The sequence below is a fragment of the Ziziphus jujuba genome, chromosome 3 (assembly GCF_031755915.1).
Source record: "Ziziphus jujuba cultivar Dongzao chromosome 3, ASM3175591v1".
Taxonomy (NCBI): Eukaryota; Viridiplantae; Streptophyta; class Magnoliopsida; order Rosales; family Rhamnaceae; genus Ziziphus; species Ziziphus jujuba.
In genome coordinates, this window is record NC_083381.1 from 34,120,095 (window position 1) to 34,145,325 (window position 25,231).

Below are 25,231 nucleotides of genomic sequence, written 5' to 3' on the forward strand. Positions count from 1 at the left end.
ATCAAATCCTTTAAAGTCTATAATTCATTTTAAATCAATCAAATTCTAAATTGAATACATCCCTCTAAAAGGTTCAATTGAAACTTTATATATATATATACACACACACGTATATAAATTATTGATTTATATACGCGCTCTACTATGTGGAAGAGAATCAGCGTATTAAATTATTTAATAAATGAAAATTCTCTACAAGGGGGGCATTATCGTCCAGGAGGATAATTTCATTTGATATGGAAGATGGAGAGGATAGCGGTGGAATTTGGAAGAAAGATTTGAAATAGAAGGACAATTGACTCCCAACGTAAATAGCGCCCAGAAAAGGGAAAAATCCTCAATTTCATTAGACAACCCGAAAGCCACGCCCAATTCAATTTCTTCGCTTTCTCTCCCCTCGGTCCGTCTCACACTCACTGTGAACATTGAAAAACAACAACAACAACAACAACAACAACAGAGCTTTCAGGGTTTTTACCCCTCCACACTAGAGGTACTTTCAGAGTTCCTTCCCTACTTCTTCAAGTTCTGGGTCCTTCTTTATGTTTATGAAATCTTTATGTTCTTGAAATTTGGTTTCTTTATCCACTTATCGGAACGATGTTTGTCAATTTTATGCCAGGATCTGAGTTTCCCATATGCTATTTTGAGTTGAACAGCCTTTTTTATTTTTTATCCTTTTTCTGAAATGACCCACTTGAATTTTGTTTAGCAAAATGTCGATAGAAACATGTAAAAATCTCAAATTTTACAACTCTATTGGGTTCGTTTGTCTTTTGTACTTGCAGCTTGCAAAATTTTAAAGCCATCCGCAAGAACTATTTTTTTCCCTTTATTTTGACAACTAGAAAGTTTGGATTTTTGCATGTCCGTTTGTTTCTTTCGATTGGGATTTTTTTTTTCTTTTGTTTTCCTGTATACAGCTTCTAAAATTGAACTGAAAAAGACCATTTACTTTTGTTTTTCTTAGAAAGGTTGAGGATGGGGAGAAGTCTAAGTCCGATACTGCAGCGAGAGTTGGCAAATCTGGATAAAGATGCTGATAGTCGTAAATCAGCAATGAAAGCACTCAAATCCTATGTCAAGGATTTGGATTCCAAGGCCATCCCTCTCTTCCTTGCTCAAGTTTCTCAAACCAAAGAAACTGGTTCTTTATCTGGTGAATGCACAATCTCTCTGTATGAAGTACTTGCCCGTGTCCATGGTGTTAAAATTGTTCCTCTAATAAACAGCATAATGACCACCATAATCAAGACATTGGCTTCAAGCGCCGGTTCCTTCCCTCTCCAACAAGCATGCTCCAAGGTGGTTCCAGCTATTGCTAGATATGGGATTGATCCAACCACACCTGAAGACAAAAAAAGGCATATAATTCATTCACTCTGTAATCCACTTTCGGATTCACTTTTGGGTTCTCAAGAGAGCCTCACTTCAGGAGCTGCTCTATGTCTAAAGGCTCTTGTGGATTCTGACAACTGGAGGTTTGCGTCGGATGACATGGTTAATAAGGTATGTCAGAATGTTGCTGGGGCTTTGGAGGAGAAGTCCACCCAGACCAATGCACACCTTGGCCTGGTTATGGCTCTAGCAAAACGCAATGCTATTATTGTTGAACCATATGCTAGGTTGTTAATACAAGCTGGATTACAGATATTAAATGCTGGGGTAGTGGAGGGGAATTCGCAAAAGCGATTGTCGGCCATTCAAATGGTTAATTTTTTGATGAGGTGTTTAGATCCCTGGAGCATATACTCCGAGATTCAGTTGATAATTGAGGAGATGGAGAAGTGTCATTCTGATCAGATGGCTTATGTCAGAGGAGCTGCTTTTGAAGCTTTGCAAACTGCAAAGAGAATAGCTGCAGATAAAGGGTCAAAGTTTGAGAAGTGTCCTGGCTCAGTCACTGGGTCAAATTTTAGTAGGAGAGAACAAAGCAGAAGGAGGTATTTATCAAGTGCTGGTGATCGATCCCCTGCATCTGTTTCACCTGAATCACAGACCCTTGATTCCTTTATTGACTATGATGAGTCATGGATTGAGTCCCCAATTTCAACAAGACAGGTTTCTCAAAACTCAGATTTTGACCGTAGGAGTGTGAACCGAAAACTATGGAGTTATGAGAATGGAGGAGTTGATGTGTCTCTCAAGGATGGTTTGTTCTCAGAGGTTGCTCGGGCAAATGGCATCTCTAACATGTATTTGGATCACTCGGGGAATAATGAGTTTGCTAAAAGTGAAGGAGAATATACAGAAGAGTTTGCGGGGTTCTTGCAGAAAAATCCTAAAAATGGAAAGTCAAGAAGCACCACGACCAGTCCCCTAGTAAGTTACTCAAGCATATTTCTCACTAATTTTGTTTTGTTTGATTAAATATAAAAATAGCATCTGAGAGTATAATACTATAATATAGTGATTTGAAGTTTTGCAAGCAGTACTTAGTTTCTGAAGAAGCCATAGTGTCTACGATTGTTTTGTTATTTTTTGTTTTTCCTTTTGTATTTTATTTGGCTATTTATCTCTATTTCTAGACTGTAGCCTAACTGAGCAAATTATGGATGCCATTATATATATAAAGGTTAGTGGTCCCTTGTATTACCTAAGCATGTATTTATCAAATACTGGGAAATGTTTAGTTGCCTACATTTTCATGTGGTTTTCCTTCTGACAACCAATATATTGTCATTTCGCTTGCAGAGATCACGGACTCCAATTAATGTTGACAGCATTATCTTCAGAACTCCGAGAAAGCTTGTTCACTCTCTTCAGGATCCAAACAGTGTGAATTCAGATTTTTCCGAAAAACAAGGTCGAAGGTTCAGAAGCCTATCCCTGAGCGAATTTGAGTGGAGCCCGGGTTCCAGATATGACCAAAATGATATTTCACATCAAGTAAAGTGCGATTGCAGAGAGAATGGAAGCTCATACGCAGATGGTAATTGTGAGCAGTTCCAAGGTGGTACTGAATCGGTGTCCTCCACAGATGATCTTCCTCATAACTCTAATGAACAAGTGTCACAGAAAGTGGTTCCTGAAGAGAGAGTTGAAGCTAGAAGGTTTGGCTTCCAAAAGACCCGTCAAAAGATGGCCTTAAACTTGGCTTGTGTCCTATGCTTTTTATTGTTTCTGGCACTTGCTTCACTACTTTGGATAAGCGATCCAAACGAGGGTCACTATCTTGTGCCAACTTAATGTACTCATTTTGATTTTTATGTATCATTTTCTTTTGATAGTGTTAATCAGCTCTAGAAATTAGTAAAACCTTCTGAAAAATTGAGTTTATTATGGCAGCATCTCTACTCCATATATGTTGTTTACAGCAATTAGGATTCAGTCATTCTAACCAGTTGTTGGATGTTTGCTGTGCTCAAATGAAGTAAAAGATATGTTTCTTGAGAAAAATTGCAAATTTGATTTCTCAGTTTTGCTATATTTGTTAGTTCTATCACATGTAAGACTTACAGTTGGATTCCTTCCATCCAGCATTATTGTGTGAGTTTGTGTCAGTAGAAATGCGTTATGCATCTAAATGGCAATATTGGTAAAACAAGGCCTGTTGCAAGGTTTATGTGATCAATATGCTTTGGATTAGCGCTTTTTTTGTTTTTTTTTTTTTTTGGTGGCTAAAATGGTTTGGATTAGTGTTGATTTTTAATTTGCATGAAACTTTTTGGTAGGAAAAATACTAAACATCAATAGAATAAAGTTTCTTATATAAATGAGTTAAAATACATAAAATTTGTGTTACCCTTTCACCTTAAAGATGATACTCTGCCTACAAATAGGATAAAAGCAAAAGCTTCAAGTGAAAATTAGGTATTTGGATTGTGCAAGTTCTGTCCTCCCCTCCATACTTCTTCAGGGCCTATGATTATTGGTTTGAGCATGGCTGATTGGCCTACACATATATAAGCATATTTGCCATAGCATTCATGACTTGAGCCAGGACTGAACATGTATAGTTCATCGAACCCTTCTCTTCCTACTATTATTGAGTTTCTTCTACCCTGTTGCACTCCAAAGGTACAAAATGAAAGAAAGGTGAGTCTTTTACTAATTGAACTTTATGGAGGAAAAAAAAAAAAGAAAAAGAAAAAAAGGAAAAAAAAACAACTAATGTTCTGGATGCCTCACTGGGAGCAGTTACTCATAGTGAATTCACACGATTGGCTTTAAAGCCTTGTTATGATGTGGAAACTTTTTTTTGGCAACAATGATGTGGAAACTATACAAAATGAATGAATACATTACATATAAACACTTTTACAATTAATGGAAGAATACTTCTATGTCTATCTGAATTGATAAAAATGGAGTTCCCTGTAAAGCTTGAAGTTTTTGGTTTCACATGAATTAGTTATGCAACGTTTCTTAATGATATATTCCTGGATTTTATAAAAGATTAAATGGAATCTTTTCAAACACAATTACTTTCAATGCAATTACCATGCTGCTTCAGCTTGCTAAGAGAGGTTAGAACTTTGGTTATGCAAGAAAGGGTACCCTATCAATGACTGTGAAGTTCCGAGGTGCGCTGGTGTATATTTGACTCATTTGCTCTCTCAAATGCTTGTAGCCGTCATTTTCTTCACCCACTATTTCTTCTTCAGTTTCGCTTTCAATGCTTTTGGTTTCATCAACATTATTTTCATTTCTTGGACCCCAAAGTGATATTTGGTTCCATAGTTGGCTGAAACCAAATATCTTTTTCTGTCCAAAGTCTGGAGGAATTATACTAAAATTTGACAAAAATGGCCTCCGGCCAATAAAATCTGATCCTTCTAATCCGATTGCAAAAGTAGCGTCTGGTGAGCTTACTGTCAAATGGCTTAAAATAGATCCTGTCAGTTGGAGCGGTGAAGCTTTAGAGTTTGAGATGACAAGTTCCGAGCTTAAGACATCTTCTTCGAGAGTCACAATGTATTTGAGTTCAACCATGTCCTCTGCATCAGGGCAAATCAATTCTACCTGCATTCTCAGATTTCATTATTTGTCACCTAATTAAGGAAACTTCTAAGCACCATCAGATAATAGAAGCCAAAAAACACAAATTGTATCTCAAAGGGCAGGTTTGAAGAGAAAAAAATTGTATTTGTATGTAGAACTCGAAAATATAAGAAATTAAAAAAGAGGTTTAAAATTGGCTCTAAGCAACTAAACCTGTTGATCATCCAATCTTTTTCAGTCTTAGCACTTTTCTAAAGTTGAGAGGCATAACTAGAAAACAGACCTGAATTGAGTCCTTGGAATCCCCTCTAATGTCCTGAACAGCCCAGTTAGTTGGAGTACATGAAACTTGATCACCATCACCATCAAAACTTGCTAAGTTAAAGGCTAAGGACACCCCTCCTTCAATAGCAGCAGCACCACTAGCGTCCTCTGAGACGGAAGAGTGCAGCAACTCATCAGTGCCTCCATGCCACATGGCAGCCTTATAGGATGTGATCAAGCCACTTGGCAGCATCAAGATGGCAGAGCTTCCATTTTCCAAACCCATCTTGGCAACGCAGCTTTCTCCAATACCTTCAAAAGTGACTCCATGGCCACTGAACTCATTCTCCAAGTAGTCCACATTTAGGGGCTGCGGTGGTAGTGGGTATGAGATTGAAGCCACTGAGATTGATGGAACCAATAGTTCTTTGGTTTTATAGTGAAAGTAAGGGCACTTGGAAGGTTTTATTGTGGAAGAAAATGGGAGCAAAGTGGGTGAGAAAACTGGACTGCAGCTAGCCATGCTCAAAGCTTCTCAGCACCAAGTTTTGAAGATTTTATCTCTTTCATTCTTTTCTGTTTGTGGATTGGGGTCCAGCTCTCCTTATTATATTGCATACTTTGGTTGGCAAGTGGATAACTAACGTGACAAATTTACTGGTTAGGATATTTCAAGCTAGAATAGAAGGTATTCACAGATATTTATTTGTGATATTTGTTTTTTTGGAAATCTTTATGGATATTTATGTTGGATTTGTTTATTTATTGTGTTGGTCGATGTTTATTACCATACTTTTGCTGACTAATTAATCTTCTGAAATCCTAATGCATTTCATGTTGTACATATTTATGGATTTCAATCTATGTACTTATTTTGTTAGTATTAGACTTGTGTGAAATCTTTTTATAATGGTATTGCTTTCGGGTATAAAATTAATCATACTAATAAACAAAAAACACTTGTGAATCCTGCCTGGCAGTGCCACCGCTTTCTTATCTACTGAGCTTTCATTTATCTTGTATCTTTTTTCATTTCTTTCAGTGGTAGTTTTCTTTTTGTCCAAAGTTTACTTGGGTGTTTAACTATATATAAGCAGGAGGCTTCGTTTTTTTGTTTTGGTTTTTTTTTTTGGGTAAATAGCATGAAGCTTCTTATATTTGCAGCAAAAAGGTTTTAAAATTTGGAATTTGCACATTTACCGACTAGTGCCATTCAAAGATTAATATGTCCGTATTTTGTTGTGATTTCAACAAATTTAGGAAATTTTGGAGGTGTATGTATGTATATGACTTTTCTGGAGATACGTATAAGATTGAAGCTACTGAGAATGAGTTCATCGATTTGGTAGTGAAACCGATGACATTTGGAATGTTCAATTGTTGAAGGAAATGGATCCAAGTCTTGTTGGCTCGGGCCTCATAAGTCAAAGCAACGACTGACCAATGTGGTGGTTGAAGTTGGGATATTTCCTAGTTTCAGATATTCAAAGATAATTTCTTTTATCATATCCATTCATAAAAGAAAAATTATATATTTTAAAGCTTACTACTTTATTCGTTGAAATTAAGAACATTAATTCTCAGTTTTTTTTTCCTTAATTTTTATTTATCAATATTAATAATTAAGTGCATCGAAAATCAAATCTTTAAATACATTTTTTAAAGAAAATGTTTATAAAAGATGAAATGTATAAAAGGGATGTAATGTAGTGTGAGTAAGGTTTTAAATATTCGAAATTTTCATCGAAATTTGTTTAAAATTTTTATTTTTTTAAAGATAAAAAAAAATTTAGATTTTAAATAAAAATGGATAGAATTTCTATAATATCTATTGAAAATTTTAAAATTTTATTGAAATTTTCATGATAATTTTTTTTAAAATATCCATATTAAATTTTTAATAATTTTATTAAAAAACTATAATATCTATTAAAATTTTAAAAATTTTCATGTAACTTTTTAAAATTATCATGAAAATTTTAAAAATATTTATCAATTTTTTTTTATAAAAATGTTCATAAATATTATTGATGTTTAATAAATTATTTTATTAAATTAATTTTAATGATAATTTTTTTTTATTTTTAAAATTTTTAATGATATAAATAAAATAAATTAAATAATTTTAATAAGTTTTATTCACATATAATTATATATATATTTGTTATATATATTTTGTATAATGATGTATTCCTTAAAATCCATTGAATGAAAAAAAAAAAAAAAATTCCCAAATATGTAATTTTTGAATAAAAATTATTAATGTATAGGGATAAATGTATAAATTTCAGAAATATAGAGGCAGGTAAGAAAAAAAGAAAAAAAAAGAAAGTAGAGGAAACAAACAAAACAGAGAAACAAGTTGGAGATTATTTAATATTATATTGAGGAGAGCATAAGCAAATGGGTTAATTAAATTAAATTAAAGAAAGGTGGGTGGTATCTACTTTCCTTTTTCCAATTCCATCCATCAGAATCAGAAGACATTTTCCCTCCCTCAGTTTCCCGGAAAAAGAGAAGCGCTGAAGAAGACGTATGTGTGTATATCTATATAAAATAATATGAGGAGAAGGTGAAGGTGAAGGTGAAGGTGAAGGTGAGGGAGGATGGTGAAGAAGAGTGGTGGGGGTGGAGTATGGCCGGCAAGGTCAAGCTCGCAGTCAGTAACGGAGACGGTGAACGGGTCGCACAACTTCGTAATAAAGGGGTACTCACTGGCGAAAGGGATGGGAGTGGGAAAGCACATAGCCAGTGAGAATTTCACGGTGGGAGGGTATCAGTGGGCCATCTACTTCTATCCCGATGGCAAGAACCCCGAGGACAACTCCGCTTACGTCTCCGTTTTCATTGCCCTTGCCAGCGACGGCACCGATGTCCGCGCTCTTTTCGAGCTCACTCTCCTCGATCAGGGTGACCATCCCAGGCACAAGGTCCATAGCCATTTCGATCGTTCCCTCGAGACCGGCCCTTACACCCTCAAGTATAGGGGTAGTATGTGGTGCGTGCCTCTATCCATCCCTATTTATACCTTTCCCCTTTCTTTTCTTCTTTCTTCTGCGTTTTTTCAATTTCTATATTTTCATTCTTACCTCAATTTCTTTCTCTCTTTTTTTATTCTAATATTTGCATGTTTGATGGTCGTGACTTCTCCCTCTTTTTCTCCATGATTGATGGTTCATGGTTCATTTGATAAGAAAATTAAGGGTCGTCTGAATAATCCTGTCGATAATCTCTCTCTTTTTTATTTTTATTTTATTTTATTTTATTTTTATATACAAACAACTAGGTGCTTTTCTCTTATCACCCATTAATTAGTGATATTAATTGTCTTGTGAGACTGGGAGACATGAACATGGGCCCACTATCTGTTATAAATTTATGTTTTTCACTTCATAAACAAAAAATTATTAAGTTTTTGGTTACACCAGAGTAATGCTATCGGTATCAAATTTGTTATGCATATCGAATCTCTCGAATCTTGCCTAGTTTTACTTGAGCATATTGGGGCTTTTTGCAAAGATAAATAATATAACATCACATTCTATTCAGAATTTGGTAAGCTAACTTGACGACTCTTGTTTAATATTATCGTTTAGTTGCTGTATTCTATTTTTCAATAAATGTATGTCCACACGTATTTTTTAGTTATGTAGGTCCTTTTTGAAACAGCAGAGTGCAAAGAGTTCTATGGGCAATGAGTAATTGTAGTTCCAAATGCGTATTACAAAGGCTAATAGCTGAGGATTTTACTGGAAAGAAACAAAATTTCTGTTAAATCTCAATGCAATCCTCCAAATAAATCAATTGTCTGTCCAAATCGAGAAAAAATCATTACAATCTGCGGAAGGGTATCTGGAACAATCACAGGATGAGTAGCATCAAAATAGGAGATTTCTAGGAATTGCTCCCAGGAACTTTAGGCATCACACTAAGTTTGGTCTGCATCATATGGAACCTAAAGACAAGCTTCTTTGTTTTCTTCATTAGAAATTTTCTGTATTTTATCCTTTTCATTCTTATTTTATATATGTATAGATTTAGTACATGGACCACCAAGAAACACTTCAAATACATGAACTTGAAAATATATGAACCAAAAGATAAATATTGAATTTCGGTAATGACTTGCTATCGGATGTGTGTAGATGCCTTGTTAAATGTGGTTAGCTTTATTGTACATGAATTTAGATAAGCTCATGAACATGCATTGTCATAATAAGTTTAATGTATAAACTTGAGACTCTTAGGTTGAACACATGTGGGCTTTTGTACCAGATTGTATCTAGGTTAAAAAATATATTTTGTAATAGATCATATAAGATCTGGAGTAAGTCCAACATCACTGTCATCATGCCAAATCAAAGTTTGTGCTTTAGATTCTGATTGCCCTTTCTTTTATTAGGCTTTTATGAGCTGTTTCCACTTGTCTGCATCGGTGGCTTTACTTCTCTATTGCTTTCTCTACAGTAATAAATTTAATTTTACAATTTAAGACCATTTCTAGACACTTCTACGATACAGTTTGGAAATGATTGATGTTTGAAGTTGGCCTGCAAAGTAAAACGTGAGCATATTTTGGGAATAATGACTTTTAAGAGTTTTAGTTATTAGAAAGGCTGGGGATCTGGGTGCATAGCACTCCAAGTAGTATGTATCTTTTACTGAAGGGCAGTTATTTCCTTTTTATGATTCTTTCATTGATTTAGTGCAGCCTTAGGAACATATATTTTCATGCAAAAATCAAGTTTCTTATTTTTTTCTTTTTTTTCAGTTCTACATAGTGATTAAGGAACTTACAGTGGAAAAGTTTCTAGCCTCTTTGTTGATAATCTTTTGTTAATATCTTTAATATCTTCCTGGATTTTGTCATTAACATTGCATCACCTTGTGCACAGTGCACTTCAAAAAGGGTGGTTGGACGTATCTTGGCATAACGCATATGAGATATGCATAATATCTAGAATTTTCTGTTATTTAGTTTGACCCTGCAACCATAGTTGTCAAAATGTATATCGTAACCTATGTTTTACTTGAACTCTTCACTCTATGCCACCATATCTGTGTTGGATACTTGGACATTGACAAGGGTATGGCTGTTGGATACTCCAAATATGTAGAAAAACTTTAAAAAATTGACGGATCCGACACTTGGACACATATCCACACATGAGACTGACACAACAGTCGAGCAATGTAGATCATAACATGTATTGTTTTGTGGAAAAAAAAAAAAAAAGTGTATTGTGTATCAAAATTTATTCTGTATTGTATATATGATACGCTTTCCAACTGTAATATGCTATAAATATGTATATTTTTGTGTATGCACTTGTCATATATAGTTATAGGTGTTTATGGTATTCCCAAAAAATTATTTTCCTAGTCCCTGTATGATATTGTGTTAAACATAGATAAAAGCATCGATCATTAAGGTAAACTATAAACTCCATCTTAGATCATTGAAGTCCTAAAAACTTCCTAAACAACTAAAGGTTCATTTTTCAGTCATCAAATTCGTTTTTAATGGCATCAATAATCCTTATCCTTTAATCTCAAGGAAATTTCACTCCTTAATTTTTACAAAACAAAATAGCTTTGCACTAAACTTTGCCTGTTTTACACAAAAAGACATTTTGATTAATATTTATGTATTGTATGTATCGGTGTATTATACATATTTATTATGAATCTTATTGTGTATTAGACAATATGGTGCAAGTGCTGATACACATAAGATATGTATCATTTTCTGTCTATAACTAAACATGTCGTGTGTATTGTATCATATGCTAACAACTATGACTACAATAAATTAATTGGGAACACATAAAAGTGCTTACCCACTGCTACAAGTTGCTTACGGCTTCTTTATAATAATTTTTTAGGAATCTTAGAATTCATTTATTTGTTTTTGGTATCCATTGTTGGAGAAGCTTATTATTATCCAATTCTGTAGTATGCTTGTAAGAAACATTTTTACTTCTGTGTGGATTAATCTACAACTTTTTTGTTTTAGGGGCTACAAACGTTTTTTCAAACGGACTATGCTTGAATCATCAAGTTTCCTTAAGGATGACTGCCTGAAAATTCATTGCACAGTTGGGGTTGTGGTTTCTGCTATAGATAGTTCAAGATTACAGTCTGTACATGTCCCTCAATCTGATATTGGAACACATCTTGGTACGTTATTGGACAATGAGGAAGGTTCAGATGTTACTTTCAATGTATCTGGGGTGAAGTTTCATGCACACAAGCTGGTATTGGCGGCTCGCTCTCCTGTATTTGAGAAAGAATTTGATGGAATGGAAGAAGATAATCGTGAAATAGTTATTACAGATATGGAATCAGATGTTTTTAAGGTAGCATTTCTCCTAAATAGTTTTATTTTTATTTTTTATTTCTTTGCCAATTATATATGTTTGAATAATATGTTTATTTACCAATATATATATATATATATATGTATAATTGAATTAAATAGGTTTCTGATGGCAGAACTTGATGTTTACCGTCTTGTCCTTGTTCAATTAATAATTTCTTTTATGTGTGCTGTGCAGGCTTTGTTGCACTTCATATATAGAGATACTCTTACTGAAGAGGAGTATTTAGAATCAAGTTCATCTTTATCCGAGAGGTTAGCTGCAAAGCTATTAGCTGCAGCAGACAAATACAATTTGCCTAGGCTTCGACTTATGTGTGAATCGGTTCTTTGCAAGGATATATCTGTGAGTTCTGTTGCCAATATCCTGGCATTGGCTGACCGTTACCATGCTATGGATCTGAAATCCGTTTGCCTAAAATTTGCTGCTGAAAACCTAGTTGGTATGTTTGTCCTAGTTTGTTTTTCTTTCTCATGTTTCTATTTAATATTGTTAAGTTATCATCAAGTCCAAAAAGGTTAAACTATTGGGAAGGGTGTCCACCTATGTATATCATCCCAAAACCACATACTTGACACAATGAACACTCCCGCTTACGTCTAGGCTTAGCCAGTTACAAATAGAAAGTGGCTCTACATCTGCAGTAGAATAAATGACGAGAAATGAAGGTTATTTAGGATTTGGCCTCAATAGCTGGCAACAATGAGAGCTTTGATCTCATGTTAAGTTACCATCACTCCTCAAAATTCAAGTTATTAGGAAGTGGGTTGAAGTATTTCAAGCCAATGCAACACATTAACACAGTTAACTAATATAGAATGATGTAGGCATAGCTTTCATGGCCTATGGGAAGTATTGAATAATTTTTAATGTGTTTTCTTTCAGTTCCCTTTTTAAGAGTCTCCATTTAATGGTTACTTTTTTATTTTTTATATTTTTTGGATAAGAAACCATTTAGTGGTTACTTTTAGTTACCATACTATATTTAGATGTCTGATGACATACCATTTGTGTTTTTCTAGTTTATTAAGCAATAAATATGTTTATTATGAGGTTAGGTCATTATTATGTTATGTTATTATGTTATGTAGAAAACTGGCTTTTTATGTCTTTCCTTATTATTTTGTTTTCTCCAATGCCCCAGCTCTTTTCTTGCACTGTGAGATTTAGCGATCTAAAATTTTTAACTGAAAGCTTGTTTCAAGAAGTTTAATATTATAGTTACAAGATGATTGCCATGAGGCGTTGCCTTGAGTTCAACTTGTCTTTGGAATCTTGCTTTTGCCAAGAAAGATATTTAATAAACAAAACCGAATGTTTATGGATATCACCAAGAGGGCGAAGGGCAGGGGTTTGTTTCTTCTGAGAAAGTGATGAATCAATAATAGATCTGAGAAGAGGGGGTGATTTAGGATGCAAAAGTCTAGACTTGTAAATGGAACAATGAGGTCTCATATAACCTCCATTATAAATTTTTTTAATTGATCTATCAAATTAAGCAAGAAAACAATAATTAATTATTCATAAAAATCGTTTATGTCTTTTTTTCAACTATTAACATACAGGAGCAGCCCAAAAAAAAAAAAAAAAAAAAAACAAAAATGAAAGTGGCTGGAGGTAGAAAAATTGAGTTTTTTATTCAATGATTTAACCCAGATTTGAAGGATGTGAGAATGAGAGGTCAGAACCATCCTCCAATTATATCATTTCTGGAGTAGGTTCCTGTTATTGGGGAAAATCAAATTAAATACAGAAAAATGCAATTATGGGAAGAGGGAAGGACGGAAGGAGTAAGGGTTATGTTACAACAGCAGGATTTGGTTATCTGGAAATCAGGTGCAACAGAGCATTTATTTAGGTTGCTGGAGTAGAAGTAGGTAGAAAAAGGAGAGATGTAAGGCAGTAAAGGAGGGACTATGTTACTTTTGTGTAAATCACTTCATGCAATCAGATATCTGCTAATGGCAAAAGTCGTTTAGGGAAACAGGCATTCAAAATTAAACGCAGCACTGTCTGTGTTGATCATCTGTTAAAATTGTGCCACATGGACGTGTAATAACTCATGGATAACATGATTTTGCATTATTTGTAAGTTTGACTAGATGATAAATGTCAATCTCTCTTTTCTTCCTGTTTTCTTTCTCTCTGTTATTCTTCCTATAGACTCTCTCTCTCTAAGTGGATTATTATTCTTTTTTTTTTTTTTTTAAATAGATTGTTTGCCAATCTAAATTATATTGAAGAGATCTCAGTTTCCAGAATGCATGTAAACTGTATTGCTTTTGCTTCCAAGTCATTCAATCTCAAAAAATCTGTATCATGATATTTGTTTATGTTATCCTTATACATATGGGTTCGGTAAGGAGATTAACTTTTTCTTGACAAGGTGAATGGATTTATCAGTTTGAGGTGGAGGTGAAAGTATCATAAGCTTTCCTTCACACACTCGGCATCACTAGTTGGAAATACAATTCCAGTCGGTAGGAGGTAGCAATATTAAGATAAATCAAAGGAGATAACTTTAGATAGTTGAATCCTGTAGTATTACATCATTCAATTGAGAACTCATGTGGAATTGCGTTTTCTGAACATGAATGAGCACTAAATTGACTGTAGTTGTAGGATTGGTTAGCATTAGACAACAAAACTTGTTTGTAGACATGCCAATTTATGGCTAATGGTGCAACTATATGTTAACTTTGTGATGGTACACATCTCATGATTGTTGAATATTGAAAACTGTTATGGACATGGGACGAAAGAGGAAGGGGGAACAAAAAAAAGGAAGATAAAATGGCAAGATTTGTGATTAGACATGGTTATCAATGTTAATGATGCAACCATACGGTGTATAGAGTTCGCTAGCTATTTTGTCTTAAATTGCTGGATTTTTTTTTCCTTTTTGAGAGATTCTGGTCATGCCTATGTTGTCCCATCTCCTGTGTGTGTTGATGTTGCACACAGAATCTCCAGCCTTTTTACAAGCAAGATTTTAGCTGTTGATGATGCTTTAGCTTAGCTAGATATTACATTCAGTACTAAAACAGAACCTTGGCATTATTAGTTATGCTCCTTATGATTCAAAACTGCAGCATATTGTGTTAAAAGGTAGTTTTTGGCTCTTCAGGAGATCCTGAAGTAATTGAAAACCCAGGAATCAAGGAAGGAGCCTGAGGTTTTCGTTACTTCTATATGCTATTCTTCCCACGGTTAAACTTATCAATTTGTGGTCTCTGATTGTTATCTCATCCTCATGCAGCTGTGATGGAATCTGATGGATTTGAGTATCTCAAAGAAAACTGTCCATTGCTGCAGTCAGAGCTCCTGAAGACAGTTGCTGGATGTGAAGAGGAACTCAGTGAAGGGGGAAAGACTCGAAGTGTTTGGGCTCAGTTTTCCGATGGTGGTGATACAAATGATAGGAGTGTTAGGCAACAAGCTTGGGAAGATGGCGGGGAGAGAAGTCGAAGTTTGTGGGTACAGCTTTCTGACGGTGGTGATGCAAGTGGTAGGAGTCCTATGCAAGAAGGTTGATAAGCTAAATGTCAGTGTTATTGACTAATGAGGTAGATGAGATGACATGCTCAGGCATCAGGAAGAGTGCAAACGCCAGAATGAATGTGAAAGGACATTCAGTAGAAACTCTTACGCTTTTTTTGTTTTTGTTTGTTCCGCCTTTTTAATTGGTTGAATGTTGTATCATTAATGTACTGAAAATTGATTATTAGGTAGCAAAAGATTAAAAAGAGAACCATTTTTTTTTTTTTTTTCTTCCTTGAGGAGAAATGAGAACGATGTTATGTATGCATTATTGGTGCAATGATATTACAGAACATATTTCTGATTAATAATTATACATGTAACTAGATATGCTTAATGATCTTGTTGATTACAATTTACAGGAAAGGGGTAACAGACAATGTTAATGGCTTTTGTTGGCAGCAGCACCATCTCAGGAAAAAATGTTGCAGTCATGGGAGTTGAGTGTAACTCAAATATATATGATAAAGCTCCAAATATATATAATAAAGCTCCAATGAAGACATTTTTAACTTGGTTCAAAATAAGAATGTTCAATTATTTAAGTATGTTTGAATTTGATAAGTGGTAATATGTCAAATCAAATTTAAGTGATTGGACAATTGATGGTATTTTGATTGGAATCTAATTGTATATATATATATATATATGTTTTTTTTTTTTTTTAATGGTATGGATATTTGGACGTTTTTAACCCTCCCACACAAATATCAATGGTGAAGGATGGTATGTGCATGGCAAGTTTCACATGGCGGCTATCATGATTTATGAGCGATGAAGCCAATAAAACCAAATCTGGAATCAGGATGGATGATACTTTGTGGTCCTTCCTTTGTATATGGTATTATATGATATATTTTTATGATAGAAGAATTGAGGCACAAAGTAACAACCTCATCTTCAAAACCATACCCTCTTCAAATGCCAAAGCGTTTGTCATTGTCAGCCAAAGACTTCAAAACCATAGGCAATAGCAAACTAGGAAAACTAATTATAAAGCGCGGCAAGTGATTTATTTATTTATTTATTTTTCAGACATATCTATATATATATATATATAAATATATATGTTTGTCAATTAATGAAGCTTTTCATATAGTCCTCAATCAATATATATATATATATATATATAATTTAAAAGAATATTTTTGTAGTTTTCTGAAAGTATAAAAATTCACAAAACAGAGGGGCTAGTATAATTAAAGAGAAAATAAAATAAAAAAAAAATTCGTTTTTAAGTTTGGAAAGCTAATGATTAAAAACCAACAATAAGCAAAATGCCAAATTAAATGTAAACTTTGGTTCGATGGTCAATACTTTTGAGAGATCATCCTTTTTTTGTTGAATTTTGAGAGAGCCATCCTGTATGTATTGTTATGTTTTTATTATAAATTATATTTTCTATTGGACTGTTTGTATTTGTTTTGATCATTTTATTATATTAGACTCTTGTAATCTCTGTTATGAAGATTAGATTTTTTTTTTTTTTTTTTTGGGAGAATTGTTTGAAGATTAGATTATATTTTTATTTGTCACAGTTGTTAGTTATAATACTTTGTTTTCGGTAAATCACGGTTGGTATGGCATGCTGGTTTACAGTAGATAACTAGTACGGAGCAGATAGGACTATTTGGATACGGCAGGCAAGACGAGCAGAGCAGTTTCTTTCTTGGACGGAAATTAGAAACTGCCATTTTGCTCTATTTTGCACTTTTAAGGAATTACGTGTCTCTTGTTTGGGAATCTCAGGCGTCCGGGAAAAGTGGGTGTTGCTGTTGCTGAGAGCAAGTAAGCAACACAGAGAGCAGAGCGGGAGTGAGCGTGGTGTGTGTTTGGGTTAATGGGCTTGCAAAGTGGTAGTAGCGGAAAAACATTTTCATGGGGCTTTCGAAACTTGATTAGGAAGAAGCAAGTTGATTCTGTTCGTCTAAGGCCACATGGTAATCTTCAATTGGCTCGGAAGTTATCTGCTCTTGACCTCGTTGCAATTGGTAATTCCTATTAATCGTCTACTTTCCTGCACTCTTTGGAACTGCGCTTTTAGCTAAAATTCTTCGTTTACTGGTTTCTTTTACAGTTTGCTATATTCTTAGTTTTCAAATATGTAATGGGTACGGTGCTTTTGGTTTTATGGCCAATTGCTTGCAAAGTTTTTCTCTTTTTGTATTAATGGGCTGCTGCAAGTAATCGCTTTTCATGTTAATCCTTCATATTTTTTGTTCAAGAAATTGTTCTTAGAGATAAAAGCAAATTTGTTCTAGAAACTGAAAGCTTTGTTGTGTTTTCAATTTTAATGGATTTTATTTTGTTGGTTTTTTTAAGTTATTGCTGCAAATTCAATGTGAATTTAGTTCCCCACCCTTTACCTGTTTTCTTATGGGTTTCTTTCTCATAGAGGTGTCCATATTGGTTGTTTTTCTTTATTAAATTTCATTTTAATCAGGAGTTGGAGCAACCATAGGAGCTGGAGTATACATTCTTGTTGGAACAGTTGCTAGGGAACATTCAGGACCTGCTCTTACTATTTCATTCCTAATTGCTGGTATAGCTGCTGCACTTTCAGCATTTTGTTATGCAGAGCTTGCGTGTCGTTGCCCTTCTGCTGGGAGTGCCTATCACTATTCATACATATGCATTGGAGAAGGGTAACCTTAAAAACTGTTTTTTCAATTTATTGTAATGCACTAATTCTCATCTTTACCCACACCGTAGGGCATTGACTAATTTTGATTTTTGAACATTCGATGAGCCTATTAGAGAATCTTCTTTCTGCAATGTCCATACCACTCTTTTTTTATTTATCAATTATTATTATTATTATTATTAATTTTTTTTTTTTTGGTGAGGTTGGGGTCCGGTATTTCAGTATTTTATTGCACTTTTTGCTGAGAGCATGGTTAAACTCTCATACCACAACACTATGCGTCTTGAGAGTTGGGTGTGGGCTATGATTTTAAAAGGTTAAGAGTTTTTATTGCTGTTTATGCTAAAGGATGTACTAAATCATATCCTCTACCCATATTTGTATCATTTTGGGCAAAACACGACATGCAAAGCAACATATCATGATTCATCTAAGGGCTGCATTATGAAAAGATGTATAAGATACATAAACATTTATCAAGACAAAGATTTTTATTTATCTTCTAACTGTGAAACAGACTAAATTTATTGTAAATTTCTATTGTCTTTTCAAGAATAGGAAATGAACTTTTTTGATGGTTACAATGATTCCAATGAAGATGAAATTTATGACTGAAACACTAAACACACACACACACACACACACACACACACACACGCATATATATACAAACAGGATATCTTGACTTTAATAACATGTGGATGCATTGGTGGGAAGTATGACTCCTTGTGTGTGTGTACACATGTGCTCACACACACACACACACGCCACATGATTCGACTGTTGATTCTTCTCTGAATTTCTGACATTGTTCAGTCACTAACTGGAATTTGTTCTTCAAATCAGTGTTGCTTGGTTGGTTGGTTGGGCTCTGATTTTAGAATATACAATTGGTGGTGCAGCTGTTGCTCGTGGAATAACCCCAAATCTGGTACTGTTTATCTACTATATTGTTGACATGATCATCTGTAAATTGCCAAGACCTTGCAAGTTGAAATAGAAAGTTTTATTTATTAGTTGATCAACTGTACTTTGGTGTTTATCAATTTATTCTTTTCATGGACAGTGCTGACCCTTAATGTTTTCTGAAAAAACATCAATTTGGAAGTTTCTATGAGGTTTCTAAATAACCTGTGAGTTTACAAGAGTGTGGAAGAGAACCTAGAGCTTGCGTGTATTGGAGCTTCACTTTGTAAGATTGTGTGTGTATCTGTGAGGGTGCAAATTGCTATAAATCTCTTTAATTACTTGTTTGATGCTGGAATTTTTATCTCCCTTTCTGGTGGACAGACAATCCTGCTGAAACGTGTAAAATTTGTAATTTTTGTGTCTGTAAAGCTTATCATTGATTATTGGATCAATCAGTTGTCTCTTGTGTTAAAGTAGTAGCATTATAAGACATGTGAGCTATCCTCAGTTCTGATATGTACCATATTATCCCCTCTTTTATATATTTCAGGCCTTGTTTTTCGGAGGTGAGGATAAGTTTCCGGCTCTGCTTGCCCGCCATGCCATTCCTGGACTCGGTATTGTGGTTGATCCATGTGCAGCTGTATTAGTTCTTATCGTCACTGTTCTCTTGTGCATTGGGATCAAGGAGGTGCTTAGCTTTTCTAGAAGTAAAATATTGCATTCTATTTTATTTTGTTTCAATAATCTTTTCTTTGTTATTTTTCTTACTTCTTTCCGAAATACACTTGATTTTTCAGAGTTCATTGGCCCAAATGATTGTTACTACAGTTAACGTGGGTGCCATGCTTTTTATCATAGTAGCTGGTGGGTATCTGGGTTTCAAAACTGGATGGGTTGGATATGAACTCCAGAGCGGGTAATTGGTGTATAATTTTATCTACAGTCTGATATTTTGTAACCTAGGAGTATTTTAACTCACATTTTGCTTTTGATTTTAGGTATTTTCCATTTGGAATAAATGGGATGTTTGCTGGATCTTCTATAGTCTTCTTTTCATACATCGGTTTTGATTCAGTTACAAGCACAGCTGAGGAGGTATGGAATTTGTATGGGAGATTAGTGTTTGGTGAATGATGTGATAGGAGAGTAGGAAAGAAAAAATCCAAAAGACAACAACCTAAATTATGAAAACTTAAAAACAAATATGCTACAATATATTCTCATTATCCAAGTTTTGTACAAAGATCAATAACCTTAGATTGATATTTCCACTTTATGGTTCAGCATTGCTAAAGGTATGAATCTGGACTATTTCAAGAAACTGGCATAATGAATGTTGAAATTAATATTCTTATGAATTACCTTTCACACAGTCTTCTTCCCTCTTAGTTTCAATATTTTGACAGGTGAAGCTTCCTCAACGAGACTTGCCTCTTGGTATAGCAATGGCACTATCGATATGTTGCATTTTGTATATGCTTGTGTCAATTGTCATTCTTGGCTTAGTACCATATTATTCCTTGGATCCGGACACCCCCATCTCATCTACATTTGCTAGCTATGGAGTTGAATGGGCAGTGTAAGCACAATATTTTCTAGTTGCTCTGTTGTATAAGATTGAGCACAATTCATAATAGACTATTCATTTCAAGATTGCCCGTTCTTATTACAGGTATATTATAACAATTGGAGCAGTTACAGCTCTTTTTGCAAGTTTATTGGGTTCAATTCTTCCTCAGGTATATAAGAAGTGGCTTTAACTATTGATTTAGCATATTCATTGACCACTTGATGTTCTGGTTACTTATTTATTTATTATTATTATTATTTTTATGTTCATTGGTTGAATTTTGAACTTCCTCTGAAATTTTGTATAATTATTTGATTTAATGAATGGGGTAATTATTATGAAAAGGTCCGAATGGCTGTCTTTGTGAAAGATTTTCCACTTGTTTGTATACCCCTAGTGAGAACGCTACGTAGAAGTTGTTAGCAGCTTTTCAGAGTCAAGTAATTTTTAGATTACAAATTAAATTTAGGAAGTAGAGTAGTTTTTTGTCTATATTCTTTAACCTTTTTGTATGAGAATTGATACTCAACTCCATTAAAAAAGATAAGTAATTTTGTTTATATATTGTATGGCCTTTACCATACAATTTTGTGTGCATGACCTAACAATAAGATGTATCTATTACAGAGAAGAAACATGTGCTTTCGATCCATAGGACATTATTTGTCATCAATGTAAACTCAATGAACAAGTTTTCTTATTGTTCATTTTGTTTCTGTTTTTTAGTTTTTCATAATTCTTAGTTGTGTTAATGCATTCTTTACAACTCAATTTACAAAGATCTTCAACCTGAGAATGGAAATTTTGGTTTGCCTTGATGTTCCAGCCGCGAATCCTGATGGCAATGGCCAGAGATGGATTGTTGCCATCATTTTTTTCAGACATTAGTAAGCACAGCCGAGTTCCCATGAAGAGCACTGTTACAACTGGTATCTTTGCAGCAGTTCTGGCATTATTTATGGATGTTTCACAGTTGGCAGGAATGGTAAGTTGATCAAAAAGTGTGAAGAAGAGATAATGGGACAATCACATTCTTTTGTCTGTATATTAAATCTTGAGAGCTAGTAGAATGAACAAAATACAGACATCATTTTATGTTTTTTTTGTCTGTATGTATTCTTATCCCTATGTGTGTATACAGGTTAGTGTGGGTACATTGCTTGCATTTACTACAGTTGCAGTTTCAGTGTTGATACTCAGATATGTTCCACCAAATGAGGTGCCACTTCCATTATCACTTCAAGAGTCTATTGAGTCAGTGTCATCGCAATATGGTGGTTACATTGAGGAAAGTGACACCAAACTCCTCCAAGATCCTTCTGTCTCCTGTGAGAACTATAGTCAATGTGCAAATGAAAAGACTGAAGCATTGCTTGATTGTCCTTTGATCAAGAAAGACATAACACAAGGTATCACTACATGCATTTAATCAGTGGAATACATTTTTTGGTATCTAATTTACGTTATACTTATGTTGTTTTTCCTACCAATTGTTTCCTGATTCTACACTGTATATAGAGGGTAAAATTTAGATGGACTCAGTTATTTGAACCATGAAATTTTCCAGAGGACCCCAGGATACAGTTTTGGCTATTCTGATTAATACCTGTCATGGTCATTTGCTAGATGTCATGCCTAAGCCTTTTTATTTTTACTGTGAGCTAAAATACTTGCTATTTAATGGATAATACATTTGTGATTTTTGTAGCATAAACTGCTTATATTTCGTTATGTTATCCACCTTTAAATTCTTAGGATCATAATGTCCTATTGGCTTCATATTAATTCTACAGAGGAAAAGGGTGAACAAAGAAGGCGGAAAATGGCTGGTTGGACCATAGCCATTCTTTGTATAGGGATTCTTATCTTGGCATCTGCAGCTTCAGGAGAAAGCCTATCCAGGTTTGTTATCTTTTTGGAAATTTTTTTGATTCTCCAAATTTCATTCTGATGCATCAGAGCAAATAAAGCAAATATAAAATGCTCAAGTTCTGGCAGTAATTAAAAATGTACTGCTTCTATCTCTCCTATTCAACTGGAACATGATTTATTTGAAGTGATGTATCTTCATTTCCATCATTTTTAATTTTTAACTTATTAATATGTCCCAAATTACCAATGATACCAGAATTCTTCGCATCATATTTTGTGGGGTTGGTGGAGCTCTTACGCTGTGCAGTTTGGTTGTGCTTGCCTGTACAGATCAAGATGACGCGAGACATAGCTTTGGACACACGGGAGGTATGCTTCAAATTTCTACCGTATCAATTTTCCTCACAGCCTATTGGTTAACATGCTTATTAAGGTTCATTGTTGTATGCCTATATCTGACTTAAGATTGTATTGTATTGCTAGATGCATACAAGATCTTTAACTAAATCACACAGTATAATTTGATTAAGTTGTTTTTGCAGGTTTTGCTTGCCCATTTGTTCCCTTTTTACCTGCTGCTTGCATCCTTATAAATACCTACTTAATAATTGATCTTGGGTGAGTGTCAAGACTCTGGTGTTAGATATCGATAACGATTCTGCCAAAGTATAATGAATGTGAGTGTTTGTTGGATATGTAATTCTGCAGAACTGCAACATGGATTCGAGTTTCAGTATGGTTGGTGCTAGGAGCATTGGTGTATGTATTTTATGGCCAGAGGCACAGCTCCCTGTTAAATGCGATTTACGTTCCCTCTGCATATGCTAAGGAGATCTATCGTTGCACATCAGATTTTCAAGCCATGGACATGGGGGACCACACAATTTCCTGAATAAACAAGAAAGTTTTTCTGAAACAGTATTTTGTCAAAGTTGCAAGATGCAACTGGTATATGCTTTGATTGTATAGGAAATTGATAGATTAAATTAAAAATATATATAATTTTATTCTACTGGCCATCGTCCCATGGGCAAGATGAGATGGCCGACAAACATCCCACCACATCTGATGGGACATGTGTTGCCCCGCACAAGTTGCCAAAGTTGCCCGGTAGAATATTAGTGTATATATATATATATATATATATATATGTCTATATATGATCAAAAAGTTGTGACTGGCTTTGCAGTTGCATGTTTGTGATCTAATAGGATCTCATCATACAAGTTCAATCCATATTAATTGAAACTCTCTCATGGAAGCAATTTTTAACTAACTATTGGCACTGGTTTAACAAAATAAAACTGTTTCCACAAATTCACTGATCTGTCCACTCTTCATTTACTTGTATAATTTATTCTGCAAGGAAGGAAGTGCCACTGTTGTTATATGTGTAAGTGTATGGACGGCTGCTACTGGACCTTGTTATGGATGTAAAAACATCATGCCGAAAATCTATTGTTGGAAGCTCATTCCCAAATTAGTTGCCCATTTCTTTCAGCTTCTCTGTTGGCAAGAAACAATTTACTACTACGTTACCTTGGATCCATCCACAAGGTTAACGAATTAAGCAAACAAAGCATGAAACATATAACCATTTCCAAAGATACTATGCTTGTAACTAGAAAAGCATCCAATATCCATGTGACTATCTCAAGCTACGTTAGAACTAATGTATATGTCTTGTTGATGAGGATAAAAACATCAAATAATCCCTAAGATAACCTACAATGTCATCCTTGCAAACAAAACATGAACAAGCAGTTAGGCTATAAGCTGTAAATAGGTCAATAAAAAGAGAAAGCTTTTTTAGCTGGTAATAATACTCAGGAATGTAAGAGCTCCGAGATAGTGCTGCTTACATATATCCTTGGATGGCAGTTTTAAAGCATGGTCTACTCTGAGTACTTCATGAATTTAGGATAAATCTCCCATAGGAGTTACTATCCACTGATTTTTTGTCCCCGTTACGTAATGAAAGTGAGGCAGTTCATAATTTTTTCCAGGATATTATAGGCTTTCAGTGGCCTTAGAATACTTGAAAAGGTCTGAAGGCTGAAGCCTGCAGAAATGAATTATTGAAACAGCCTGAGAAAACTTTTATTTATGCTATGGCTCTCTCAGAAATAATTTATTTTGGGTTCGTATAAAATGCCTGATGCCGATGATGATGAATGATGAATGCCAATTTTTGAAGTACTTCGTCACAGCTTTCTCAAGTGAGCGCATGCCATTCGAGTCTTCAAACTAGTGGCTAGTACTTAATTAGTAGAAAGAAACTGTGTTCAGATACCAAACCCAAAGGTCCTTTCCTTATTCCTTATGAATTTTCTCATGCTCTGGCATACACTCCGGACATGAGAAGGCATGCCTTGCTTCATTAGGAACTTATAAGATCCTAAACCTTCAAAAGAAGCGAAAAACATATAATGCACAAGAAGATGATGCACTTATCTTACCAATCATCTCTTTTCTCGCTTTTGTTCAGCCAGAGGCTGCAAGAGGCCAATGGATCTCTTGGATTGGTCATTTAAAGACGGATCAATCTCCAAGATTTTCTTCAAATCTGCAAGAAAAGAGAAGATGACAAGGTACAATAAACAAAGCAACAGAGAGCAAAACTATGTACAAACTTCAAATCCTTATTAGCATAAAAGAAGAAAAAAAGAAAAGCAAAAAGTATTGTCCAGATATAAGAATAGGTCAACAAAATTCAAAGACATAAAAATGAAACTAATAAGAAATAACATAACCACTTTGATATGTTAAGAGTCTAAAATTAATATGAAATCCGAACTTGCCAGCAATAGCCTCTTCAAAATGTTCTAGTTTTTCATGAGCCTCAGCCCATCTCACCAAAGCTTTCATATATAAAGGATTTAATTCTAATGCTTTTGTGCACTCCTTGACTGGGTCCTCATAATTTGTATCAATTATTTTAATATATGTATTAATATATATTATTTAATAAAAAAATATTTTGGTATATATAATATTAATGTTTAATAAATAAGCATACTTTTTTTTTTTTTTTTTTTGGTTCTTTTTTGTTTTTGTTTTCCGGGCGGTGAAGAATTTGTCTACAGTTATTTGTTTCATTCACAT

At 34.4% G+C, this 25,231-nt stretch overlaps 4 protein-coding genes and 1 long non-coding RNA gene across 7 annotated transcripts; 3 read left to right on the forward strand and 2 right to left on the reverse strand.

Annotated features, from left to right (window-relative positions):
- Positions 1 to 320: 320 nt before the first annotated feature.
- Positions 321 to 3,429, forward strand: LOC107435301 (protein SINE1). Of its 2 annotated transcripts, none has more exons than XM_016046870.4 (3): positions 321 to 493; positions 975 to 2,322; positions 2,695 to 3,429. In XM_016046870.4, exons 2-3 carry the CDS (start codon positions 982 to 984, stop codon positions 3,187 to 3,189), a joined length of 1,836 nt encoding a protein of 611 aa, XP_015902356.2. In that variant the 5' UTR covers positions 321 to 493; positions 975 to 981; the 3' UTR covers positions 3,190 to 3,429. The 2 variants fall into 2 exon arrangements, with proteins under 2 accessions (XP_015902356.2, XP_015902355.2); XM_016046869.4 differs by having other exon boundaries at positions 322 to 493; positions 971 to 2,322.
- A 254-nt stretch (positions 3,430 to 3,683) lies between these two features.
- On the reverse strand, positions 3,684 to 5,818 carry LOC107435303 (protein NDH-DEPENDENT CYCLIC ELECTRON FLOW 5). 2 transcript variants are annotated; one of them, XM_016046874.4, is made up of 3 exons: positions 5,228 to 5,818; positions 4,501 to 4,965; positions 3,684 to 4,004 (listed from the first exon to the last, which is right to left on the reverse strand). In XM_016046874.4, exons 1-3 carry the CDS (start codon positions 5,729 to 5,731, stop codon positions 3,810 to 3,812), a joined length of 1,164 nt encoding a protein of 387 aa, XP_015902360.3. In that variant the 5' UTR covers positions 5,732 to 5,818; the 3' UTR covers positions 3,684 to 3,809. The 2 variants fall into 2 exon arrangements, with proteins under 2 accessions (XP_015902360.3, XP_015902361.3); XM_016046875.4 differs by having other exon boundaries at positions 3,865 to 4,004; positions 4,444 to 4,965; positions 5,228 to 5,817.
- A 1,798-nt stretch (positions 5,819 to 7,616) lies between these two features.
- Positions 7,617 to 15,465, forward strand: LOC107435302 (BTB/POZ and MATH domain-containing protein 4-like). The gene is made up of 4 exons (XM_016046873.4): positions 7,617 to 8,206; positions 11,225 to 11,567; positions 11,766 to 12,030; positions 14,848 to 15,465. The coding sequence occupies exons 1-4, from the start codon at positions 7,815 to 7,817 to the stop codon at positions 15,120 to 15,122; spliced, it is 1,275 nt and encodes a 424-aa protein (XP_015902359.2). The 5' UTR covers positions 7,617 to 7,814; the 3' UTR covers positions 15,123 to 15,465.
- Positions 15,466 to 16,304: 839 nt separating this feature from the next.
- LOC107435292 (cationic amino acid transporter 4, vacuolar) lies at positions 16,305 to 23,138 on the forward strand. The gene is made up of 15 exons (XM_025067895.3): positions 16,305 to 16,492; positions 16,728 to 17,119; positions 17,572 to 17,773; positions 18,619 to 18,703; positions 19,232 to 19,372; positions 19,482 to 19,600; positions 19,683 to 19,779; positions 20,091 to 20,263; positions 20,357 to 20,423; positions 21,081 to 21,239; positions 21,396 to 21,663; positions 22,048 to 22,156; positions 22,383 to 22,495; positions 22,669 to 22,744; positions 22,835 to 23,138. The coding sequence occupies exons 2-15, from the start codon at positions 16,969 to 16,971 to the stop codon at positions 23,016 to 23,018; spliced, it is 1,944 nt and encodes a 647-aa protein (XP_024923663.2). The 5' UTR covers positions 16,305 to 16,492; positions 16,728 to 16,968; the 3' UTR covers positions 23,019 to 23,138.
- Positions 23,048 to 25,032, reverse strand: LOC107404042 (uncharacterized). The gene is made up of 2 exons (XR_003053944.3): positions 23,989 to 25,032; positions 23,048 to 23,632 (listed from the first exon to the last, which is right to left on the reverse strand). It is a non-coding gene; the product is annotated as an uncharacterized LOC107404042 (long non-coding RNA).
- Positions 25,033 to 25,231: the final 199 nt, after the last annotated feature.

What these genes read in the sequence shown, in the direction of transcription:
- LOC107435301 (XM_016046870.4), top strand. Translation starts at nt 982, where the DNA reads ATGGGGAGAAGTCTAAGTCCGATACTGCAGCGAGAGTTGGCAAATCTG. An exon ending in GCACCACGACCAGTCCCCTA is followed by an intron (nt 2,323 to 2,694) that starts GTAAGTTACTCA and finishes TTTCGCTTGCAG; the next exon opens with AGATCACGGACTCCAATTAA.
- LOC107435303 (XM_016046874.4), bottom strand. Translation starts at nt 5,731, where the DNA reads ATGGCTAGCTGCAGTCCAGTTTTCTCACCCACTTTGCTCCCATTTTCT. An exon ending in ATTCCAAGGACTCAATTCAG is followed by an intron (nt 4,966 to 5,227) that starts GTCTGTTTTCTA and finishes CTGAGAATGCAG; the next exon opens with GTAGAATTGATTTGCCCTGA. An exon ending in ACTTCACAGTCATTGATAGG is followed by an intron (nt 4,005 to 4,500) that starts GTACCCTTTCTT and finishes GGAGTGCAACAG; the next exon opens with GGTAGAAGAAACTCAATAAT.
- LOC107435302 (XM_016046873.4), top strand. Translation starts at nt 7,815, where the DNA reads ATGGTGAAGAAGAGTGGTGGGGGTGGAGTATGGCCGGCAAGGTCAAGC. An exon ending in AAGTATAGGGGTAGTATGTG is followed by an intron (nt 8,207 to 11,224) that starts GTGCGTGCCTCT and finishes TTTTTGTTTTAG; the next exon opens with GGGCTACAAACGTTTTTTCA. An exon ending in TGGAATCAGATGTTTTTAAG is followed by an intron (nt 11,568 to 11,765) that starts GTAGCATTTCTC and finishes TGTGCTGTGCAG; the next exon opens with GCTTTGTTGCACTTCATATA.
- LOC107435292 (XM_025067895.3), top strand. Translation starts at nt 16,969, where the DNA reads ATGGGCTTGCAAAGTGGTAGTAGCGGAAAAACATTTTCATGGGGCTTT. An exon ending in TATGGAGTTGAATGGGCAGT is followed by an intron (nt 20,264 to 20,356) that starts GTAAGCACAATA and finishes TTCTTATTACAG; the next exon opens with GTATATTATAACAATTGGAG. An exon ending in TTTCACAGTTGGCAGGAATG is followed by an intron (nt 21,240 to 21,395) that starts GTAAGTTGATCA and finishes GTGTGTATACAG; the next exon opens with GTTAGTGTGGGTACATTGCT.